Raw genomic sequence first — 10,477 nt, forward strand, 5'->3', positions numbered from 1 at the left:
CCGATATTAGGAAGCATGGTTGGCTACGTACGGTGAGAAAGAAGTTCAACATACATACATCTGGCTCGAAAGCTAATGTTAATTATTATCATTCATGATCAAGCCACTACCAGTCACATTGTATATATTTTTACAATGGGAGGAAACCAGATAACCCAGAGGAAACTCACAGGACAGCAGAGAAAGGTGCCCGAGTACGGAATTGACCCCAATAACTTATTGCTGTGAGGCATGAGCGTTACCCCTGCAGTGCCACCCAGCTGCCCGTGTAGCAGTGGGAGCACCAGCGAATGTACCAGTGAGTATTCCAGTGAATGTACCAGTGAATGTACCATGAGATTTCCTGCTTGTGTACCAGTGAGTATTCCTAGTGAGTCTACCAGTGGGTATTCCAGTGAGCGTACCAGCGATTGTACCATCAGAATTCCAGTGATTATTCCAGCGAGTGAGCGTCCAAAGTGTACCCCGCTAGCGTTTCGCTGAGTTGTGCTGGTGAGCACGCCGGACCACTCGCGGGCAACGCGGGCGCCGCGCCGGCCTGCCGGCCTGCCGGCCTTACCGTCCACGAGGAGCCGCGTGGTGGCCCTGGCGCTGCCGGACGCGAGCGCCACCTCGCACACGTAGAGCCCCGCGTCGGCGTCGAGCAGCCCGCTCAGCGTGAGCGTGGCAGCGCCGCCCCAGGGCCCGCCGCCGTCGGTGGCCAGGGACGCGCGCGGCACCAGCGCCGGCTGCACCAGCGTCTCCAGGCCCCGCGCCGCCGCCACGTCGCTCCGCCGCACGCCGTTGCGCCCCACGACGCCGAACCTGACCTCGGGGACGTCCCCGGCGGCCCACCCGGGCGGGTCGTCGTCGTCCGGGGTCGCATCCGGAGCGAGCTCCGAGCCGCCGTGGACGCGCCGGTAGTGGCAGGTGATGGAGACGCTGCCGCCCAGGGACGCGTAGGTGATGGGCCCTTCTGACAGCTGCACCTCCAGGTGGGCTTGGGACGGACGAAGAGAAGGGCAGACGTGCAAGGGCAAGTTCAAGGGGATGGACACACACACACGGACGCACATTTCAGACACGCGAGGATAGACATAGAGGGATAGATGGACGGATGCACATGGACACAAGACGAGAATTAACAAATATGGACAGACATGGATGTTGACGACACGTGAAGGGACACACACAGGGATGGATAGACGCAGGTTGGCACAGGTCCACGCGGACAGACACGCAAAGACAGACGCACGGTTATAGATGGAGAGACAGTGACAAGCATAGGCAGGTGACATGGGTGGACACACACACGGACGATCACAGACATACAAAACGGGATCGCATTGGTCAAATAATCGGATTCGTGAATGGATCGATTCACTCCACAGTGCGTGCAAGAGCCCTCACGACTCATCAGCTGTTGGTTAACTTTTCACAAACACACAACTGAGTATGTGAAATTGAATGAACGAGAACATCAACCATGACAGCAGTAATATTTATATTCATATTCTTAGCTCCTTCGGTAAAGTCACGATGAAGGGAAACAATAAAATATATATAAAACAATACAAATTCTCACGACGTTTCGACCATAACACAAACGGTCGTCATCAGGTGTGAAAAAAACCCAACGGCAAGAAACATTTGAAAGAAGTGTCGGTCCGCATTTATTTATTTCTTTTTAAAACGGTGTATTTATAAAAAAAAAAACGTTAGCGCCACGGGCAGCGATTTGGCAGTTTATTTAGAAAGACGAGTCCATCTATGTTCTGAAAAGAGGAGGGGGGAGACCAAAAATTAATGTATGCTGTCTGAAAGCCACCGTAAGCGTGAACAATCAATTAAGACCTGAAATGGTTGATCAAATCCTTCCAATGATTGCTAAGCCAGAATCCATCTTCTCGGTTGAAATTGTCTCTGTGCTTGTATATGTGGATAGCCTCATGAACGAATCTCTCATGGTAGCCAGATGGCTTACAAAGAACCTCTGTCTTGGAAAAGTCAATGTCATATGAGCCTACTGAATTATAACAATGATCTGCCACGGCCGAGGTGTTGGTCCTACCGTGTTTAAGGTCTGCTTTGTGTTCACGAATGCGGTCCGAGACATGGCGTTTGGTTTCTCCAATGTAACTACTACCACAGAGGCAACTTAGTTTGTAGACACCAGGGTACTGTATGTCCGGAATCACATCTTTTACAGACGGAGGCAGATCACGGATTTTATGTAATGTGTTGAAACGGACCTGGATCTTGTGTTTATTCAAGATTTTGGAGATCTTTTTTGTGATCCCCGCAATGTAGGGTAAAGTGATGGTTTTGAAAGGCTCCTCAAGAGGGTCCTTCTTCATGGTTTTAGTGATAGCTTTGCGGATTGTATAGTCGGAGTAACCATTAGCATTAAGAGCTTGGTGTACGTGCTTGAGTTCACTGCCTATGTGTTCCTGGTCGGATATGCATTGGGCTCTATGATACAGAGTCTTGATGAGAGAGTTCTTCTGTGATGGATGGTGGTGGGAATCCGGTTTCAGATAAGCATCCGTATGGGTAGCTTTCCTGTAGACAGAGTGGCTCATTGAACCATCAGGTCTCTTTTTAATTAGGACATCCAAAAAAGGTAACTTGCCATCTTTTTCGACTTCCATGGTAAATCTGATGGCTGGGTGTATGGAATTGATGTGGTCGAAGAATTGGTCTAGAGCAGGCCGGCCATGTGGCCAGATGACAAAAGTGTCATCCACGTACCTCTTCCATAAGGTTGGGCGCAGAGTGGCAGTCTGGATGGCGTCAGTCTCAAATTTCTCCATGAAAATGTTAGCTATAACCGGAGATAGGGGGGAGCCCATTGGGGTGCCCTCAGTTTGTTTGTAGAAAGTTCCATTCCAAGTGAAGTATGTATTGGTTAAACAGTGTCTCACCAGGGGGGGTACCTCAGTGTTTAGTCCTTGATGAACCAAGTCTTCAATTATTGCGATGGTGTCAGGTACAGGAACCTTGGTGAATAAGGAAACTACATCAAAACTGACAAGCAGGTCGTCTGGGGACAGGGAAATACCCTTGATTGTCGATACCAGGTGAGTAGAATTTTGTACCGCAGAGGTGGTTTTTCCAGTGAAAGGACGCAGGATTTCAAACACACACATGGTAAGATGGTCATGACAGTGTTGGTGATGTTGACAGCATTGACCGATGTTGGTGGTGGTGTTGATGATGTGGGGAGCGGTGGAGTCGCAGTTAGAGGGCCGCGCTGTGAATCCGGCGACCCGAGTTCGAATCCCGCTCACGGCCAACACCAGTGACGAATATCTAAACCCGTTCTGGGCCTCTCCTATGTCGACCTGCATCTCTCGATTCACCTACTCGGAATGCCTTCTCTTCCTTTACCCGGTATGAGTGCCTCGCTCAATCTCAATCATAGTTTAGCGTCAAACTCGGATCTACATCTCACCTCTCGAGAAGGGTCCCTGCCGATACCCATCTGGCAGTCCGCCAACATTGGTTCAAGCATTGATTCTGACTCTGCCGATGAGACACGCAGACTCCAAATATACAGCAGCATACGTCAGGGTCGGGACCGAACCCACGACCTCCTGCATACCGGGCGAGGGAGTTAACATCCCCTAGCCACCGCAGCTACAACTATCGATGACACCCAGCGTCTTTGACTACCGATAACACCCAGCTCAATGTCACCCGGGTTTTAATTCAAGCCCGTGCAATGTTTCCGGAGAACGTTTCAAACTTTTCCAGGATGCGCCACACGGAGCCAAATTCTGGGTCGAACGCAGAGGGCAAGGTTCTCTTTTTTTTCTTTTTCTCTCCGTCTGCAAAGATCGACCGCAGCCGCTGCCGTCCTCACCGACACGGGAACTCAATTGAGCGGCGAGCTTCGAAGATGCCATCGGGGGTCAAAATCAGCGCCGACTGTCCGTGCCTTCCGATGGCAAGACGCCGGTCTTTTTTCTGTTGGGCATCTGCCGGAATTGCTCAACAAAGGCGGGAGGATGCCAAGCGGGAATTTTAAAAAAGGCTTCTGAGCTCCCATTCAAACCCCCCTTGCTGCGTCTCACCCGTGTACAACCCGGCTCTGCCCTCCTCTTAACGAGTCATCGTCCCCAGGTCGCGCCTAATCGAGCTTGCGGCGAGATCCGCGTTCGATGGCCCCTCGGCCTTGCGTGCGCGCAAGTTCACAAGGCCCCCGATTGTGCTCGGGGCGGCACTCAAGGGAGCTGGGTCCACACACACGGAGGCCGCCTGTTACGTGGTGATGCATGCGGGCGGGCGAGCGAGCGGGCGGGCGGGCGGGCGAGGCGGTCGCAACCTGGCAGAGGCCAGCCGATGGGCGTGGTGGCACACGCCCGCAATGCGATGCTTGGGAGGCAAGGGCTTTGATGGATCGCGCAGATTTTCGAAGCTCCCTAATTTCGTTGCGCTGTGAGGTGGCCACGAGATGGCAAGGACAGCAAATTTCTTCTCGAGTCCCAAATTTAAGGAGCTTTGATTTTGCATTCCCGAGCGTGCTTTGGGTTTTCTCTACGGGCGCTCTGGTTTCCGCCCCCCTGCAAAAAGACGCTGGCATGGCATTGGTCAAATGCCAATGCAGGAACCTCCTGAAAATCAGCCTTCGGACTCGATGAGGCTTTCCTGGATAAACAAACGAAACGAAAAAATCCCGTGCAATTTCATGGTGACCTGGCCACAAATTATAATCCAATTAAGTGGCTTATCGTGTGGAATTTCTATCAGCCAAATACTCTAAATGCATGCTTCTAAACGTGGAGCGAAAAACCAGAGGACCAGGAGAGAAATCCACGTGACCACGGGGAGAGAGACACGCAAACTCCAAATAAACAGCAGCAGGCGTCAGGCGTAGGATCGAACCCACGACCTCCTCTGTATGCGAGGGCGAGGTAGTTAACATCTCATCACCGCGGCGGCGGCGGCGGCGGCGACAACGGTTGTGGTGGGTTTGCTGTGGTTGAGTTTGACGACGGTCGACAATCGCGGTGGGATGCGGTGCTCTTACCTCGCACGGAGCAGATGCAGCAGGCGACCCAGAGCAGCGGGACCCCCCAGGACCTCCGTGAGGAGGAGGAGGAGGACACCCTCGGCATGTCGGCGCGGAACTCTTGACCACGAAGGGAAGCGGCAACGCGTGCTCCCACGCACGCTCAGGGAGGGTCACTGTGGCCCGCGAGACGCACTTACCATGCCCGCCTTCAACCCGCGCGCTGCACGGGCACGCTCAGCCTGCTGCGAGGCTCCGTGAAGGAAGCAGCCTTTAGACGCGAGAGAGATGTACACAGCAGGGAGCGATGTGGCCAGCATCAGGCACGCCCTCGTCCCACTGCCCCGTCAGCTGCTATGTTTTTTTTCTTTTAAGGCTGAGTGGACCTAGGCCATGCCCGCGCGGCCAGGTGGATGTGTCAGCCGCTACCAATGCAGCTGCCTGGCCAGGAATGTGTGAATTTACGTTTGCTCCACTGGGGTTGTTAGCATTGAGGACCCGCGACGGGACGTGCGCGCATCACGCCCCGTGCGCACACCCAAAACCCACATGCCCACACCTAGCAGAGACTGAATCGGTGCCATTGAGGGTGGCACAAAGAGGCAGTGGTTTAACGATATGAGAGCAGCCACACACGCGGACTCCCCACCTTCCCTACGACCGCAAGGGCCAGAACGGTCGGGGGGGGGGGGGGAGGTGGCTGGCGAGGTGCGGGCCTCGGGGTGAGATTACGATTGTGATTAATCATCGTCAGTCACGAGGCGTGAGGGCAATTAACCACACGAGCACCCTTCCCCCCTTACCCACATGACTTAAAATCACTCCCAGGTGGGCGAGGGCAAGGGGGGGGGGGGGTGGAACTCGTGCAGGAGTCGACTCAAGTCGCGACCGAGGGGTCTCTCGCACCGTCAAGCGCCGCACGCGACGCGCGGAGGCTTTTGGAGTTTCCGTTCAACGACGTAAGGAGCAACCCCCAAGAAGCACACCCCTTTTCTTCATCCGCATCATTTCCTTCCACTCCTTCTGGATTCGTGCCGTTTCTGGTCGTGTGTTTCAATTCAGAATATTAATAATAAGAAGAAGAATTTAAATTTCCGAAGGATCAATCCAAGGCAGAAGTGCAAAAATATGCAATTTCATATAACAGTGGTTCACAACCTTGGTGGACCTGCAGCGTTGCTGCCAACCCTCAATAACAATGTCAGTGGACCACCAAGTGGTGATGCAAATCTGCGGCGTTTAGTGAAATACATCGGATCTGTAAGAGCTCTGCAGACCACTTAAAACTAAACTACTTTAAAAAATGTATTTTACCAGGTAAAGCCCACTGAGCTATGTAGCTCTTTTAGATAAGTGACCTGGCCGTCAAAAATGATAGCTCAACCAAGCGGCTGATCACGTGGAAATTCATTGCAACCAAATAACTCTGCATGCGTGTTTCTAAATGTCGAGGGGAAAACCAGAGGACCCGGAGAAAAATCCACGCGACCACGTGGGGAGAGACGTGTAGACTCCAAATATACAGCAGCAGGCATCACGGTCTGGATGGAACCCACGACCTCCTGCACACCAGGCGAGGTAGTTAACATCTCCTAGCCACCGTGATGATGATGAGAGAGGGATAGAACCCACGACCTCCTGCACACCAGGCGAGGTAGTTAACGTCTCCTAGCCACCGTGATGATGATGAGAGAGGAATAGAACCCACGACCTCCTGCACACCAGGCGAGGGAGTTAACGTCTCCTAGCCACCGTGGAGCCCCCAGGGCCCTGCTGACCACCACTGGCCCGAAGGGCGCAGGTTCATTCACAAGGTTGGCTACGTACGGTGTGAAAGAAGTTCAACATACATACATGAAATTGAAAACCGCTGCAGTTTGAACTGCATCGCAATTCACGACGTTCGACTGCAATCCATTAAAATGCACGCAGATGGCAGACTTGCGACAACACGTACGCGTATCTCAGAACTGAGCGAATTACTAGAAAGAAGGCCACGCTTAAAACCCACATTTCGTGTTCCATCCGTACTAAAGTAGCGCTGACTCGGTACCTTGATGCCACTCGCACAGCGGTGAATGAAACACGTTTCCAAACGAGCCGTAACGTTGGGTGGCATTTTTTTTACGAGCGCCTAACTTGGAAATTGCGCACGGGTGAAAACTCGCTTCCGATCGATCCCATAAGATTTAATTCGCTTCCCGGTGGAAGTGCGGGAAACAGGCGGACGCCGAGCGGACACAGACGCCCACGTTGTGGCGAGCACCTGAAGCGGACGCCGAGCGGACATAGACGCCCACGTTGTGGCGAGCACCTGAAGCGGACGCCGAGCGGACACAGACGTCCCCGTTGTGGCGAGCACCTGAGGCTGTCGGCCTGGGACTCGGCGCTTTCAACACCGTGCGGGAATTGAACTCCGCTCTCAAAAGCGAGTTGCTCAAACAAGCGTTCGTTTTTATTTATATATTTGGTGTGTGTGTGTGCTCTGTACATATATATTTCTCTTAATAAAGCGTGCAGGACTTGCCGCGTGTGTAACGCTCCAAGCGTAACGCACGGCACCGCAAAAGGGAAAAAAAACATTTACCTGCGTTGATGCCAAGGAATAATGAAAAGGATGACATTTTTGGTTTGTTTAAATGTCTACTCGTAAAAGACGTTCGCTTTTTTTGGAGACCCAAATGGAAAATGTGGGCTTTGCATTTAAAATACACGCGGAGCCTTCAGCGGCGGGGTTTGGACCCAAAAAAAACTCGCGAGCAACATCATCACTGACGCTATGTCAGCCTGGCACTCGTTTCACGAAACATTCTGATGGAGATGTTACACCTACATTTTGACTTAAAGCTTTCGTGACTGCAGTGATTCATATTCCTGGTTCTTTCGGAAACAAATATATATTTTATTATTTTATTGTTTCCCTTCAACGTGACTTTACCGAAAGAACCAAGAATATGTTCCACCTAGTCCAATATTTAAAAAAACCCGTCACGAATGCACATTTCAAATGTAGCTCTGTCGAAGAAAGTGTCCATCAAGCAAAAGCCTGACCGCTGATGAAACACCGAATGTTAAAACTGGCCCAGAGTTTTCTTGCATTGAACCGATGCTAGCAAGATGCACTCCCAGAAGGCCGTGCGATTCGCACGGTTGGCTCTGTGCGGTGCGAAAAAAGTTCAATGTATACACATAAACATTATACAGATATGAGGTGTTATTCATTTTGTGATTAACATTCTCCACAACAACGCTTCGTGATTATTTCTTCATTTACGTTTTTTTTTAAGAGCAGGGCTCTTTGAAGTCGCTCAGTCGACGAATTTACATCACGGGCAAAAGCGTGACGTCCCAATCGCGAATTTCTTCGTGAAAACATTGATTTCCCCCCTAATGTAAATGATATATTTTAACCCGACACGACTTGTTGAGGATACACGAGTTGACAGTGTTGGTGCCATCAGTGTGGCTACTTGTCCCTTCACTGGCTCCCTGCCCGTGTTGATTGTAATATTCTCTTGCTCGTATTCAAGGCCGTAAATGGACTTGCTCCTCCCTACATTCGTGACCTCCATCAGCCACGAATATTCCATCGAGATCATTAAGATCCTCAGATTGTGCGTTGCTCACTCTCCCACGGTCTTTAAGGCTTCACACGTGTGGTGGTGACGGCGCCTTCGCAATTGCGGCAGATATATTCTAGAACTCGATGCCCTTCGAGGTCAAGGGATTTTCCAGACTTACAAATCTTCAAATCTCGACTACAAACGTCTCTTGTTTCAAATGGCTTTCTCTCTCTCTCTCTTTAGTTATTTTCCACCGTCTTTCTCGCTTCTCCTTGACTTCACTGTTAACTATCTTCAGCCTTGCAATGCACAGCGCCCTCCGAGTGACTGTTTGAGGGCGCTCTCTGCAGTCGCCACATATTCAAGACGGGCATGGTGCCACCCACAAGCGTGGTGGCACCATGCCATGCCCGGTACGAATTATTCCCAGGTCTCCGTTGTGATGAAAGAGACGTCATTGTCGTGTTACTCTGTTCGGTGTCTCCACGAACACTTTTACTCCCATCAACCTCTTTACTGGTTCTCGGAGACCACTCTTATCGAGCAGCAGCATGTCCAAGCGAAACCTTCTGGGTCTCATCAGCAGTCAGGCTTGCTAAACAAATACGACTGGTTTATCAGATGTTATGGGCAGCAGCGGTAACAATTGTTTTTTTTTGCATTGAACAGGGCCGCGTATTTTACGAGCAGTGTTCCTGCCAATGAACGAAACCATTTTTATTTCACCAGCTAAGGCCCACTGAGCTATACAGCTCTTTTGCAGAAGCGACCTGGCCACAACAAGTGATAGCTCAACGAAAGTGGCTCGTCACTTGGAAATGTATTGCAGCCAAAGACTCGGAGCGCGAGTTTCTGGATGTGTGAGAGAAGAATCGGAGGACCTGGAGAGATATCCACGCGAGCATGATGAGAACATGCAACCCCAAAATACACGGGTATCAGGGTCGGGATCGAACCCACGACCTCCTGCATACCAGGCGTGGCGCCTACGGCGGCGAGATGTTATTCTGAATTGCCAGAATAACCATCTTCATCATAATGCCTCTGCGGCATAGCACACAGCGAGTTTGTGTGCTATCTCGTTAGCGAGCAGCACCAAATTTGGCTGAATAATGGACAACGTCGCCCGCTCGTAACCGACGGACGCACGTGCACACGTGCACACGCGCGCACATACCGTGCCACACCAACCGGGGGTGGGGGGAGGTGTGTGTGTGTCATAATAACGTGTGGACTTTTTTTTTAAAAAACGCTGGAATTAATAAATGGGACGAAGCGTACACTCACAGAGGGCGCCTCTCTCTCTCGCTTAGCCCGGCTCAATGAATGCCATCAGCTGTGCCCCACACCTCCCCCGCCCAACCACCCTCACGAGAACACAGCCTTTACATTGAAGACGGAGCGGTGTAACGGGGGAGGAGGAGGGGGGGTGTTGTAACACGGGGACCGCTTAAGAAAATCAGGATTATGTGACAACATTTTTTTTCCGATTTACATTTTTTTAAAAAGCCACCCGCAACCACACCCCCCCCCACACCCCCCCAGAGTGGAACTGCCTCTGGGGGTGAAAGAGCACTTTGTGTTTTGAATGTCGCGACCCAACAAACATCAACTGGGCCGCTCGGTTTCTAACCCAACATTCGTCCGGCATTCCTCCCCGCTAGGTTCACTCCGCCCAAAACGACTTCCACGTGCGGCAGTAGCGAGATGTGGACATGGTGGGGAGTAGTTAGTCAGTAGTACTGTCAGTCAGCAACACTGTTAGTCAGTGGCACTGTTAGTCAGTAGTACTGTTAGTCAGTACTGTTAGCAACACTGTTAGTCAGTAGTACTGTCAGTCAGTAACACTGTTAGTCAGTAGTACTGTTAGTCAGTAGTACTGTCAGTCAGTAACACTGTTAGTCAGTAACACTGTTAATCA

The 10,477-nt window shown here is 51.4% G+C and overlaps 1 protein-coding gene across 1 annotated transcript; it reads right to left on the reverse strand.

Moving 5' to 3' along the window:
• Positions 1 to 7: 7 nt before the first annotated feature.
• Positions 8 to 5,678, reverse strand: LOC142930506 (uncharacterized). Its single transcript, XM_076073009.1, has 2 exons — positions 5,012 to 5,678; positions 8 to 979 (listed from the first exon to the last, which is right to left on the reverse strand). The coding sequence occupies exons 1-2, from the start codon at positions 5,097 to 5,099 to the stop codon at positions 114 to 116; spliced, it is 954 nt and encodes a 317-aa protein (XP_075929124.1). The 5' UTR covers positions 5,100 to 5,678; the 3' UTR covers positions 8 to 113.
• Positions 5,679 to 10,477: the final 4,799 nt, after the last annotated feature.

Source organism: Petromyzon marinus, chromosome 40 (assembly GCF_048934315.1).
Source record: "Petromyzon marinus isolate PM22_M1 ecotype Great Lakes invasive population chromosome 40, UKy_Petmar_22M1.pri1.0, whole genome shotgun sequence".
In the NCBI taxonomy this organism is placed as follows: domain Eukaryota; kingdom Metazoa; phylum Chordata; class Hyperoartia; order Petromyzontiformes; family Petromyzontidae; genus Petromyzon; species Petromyzon marinus.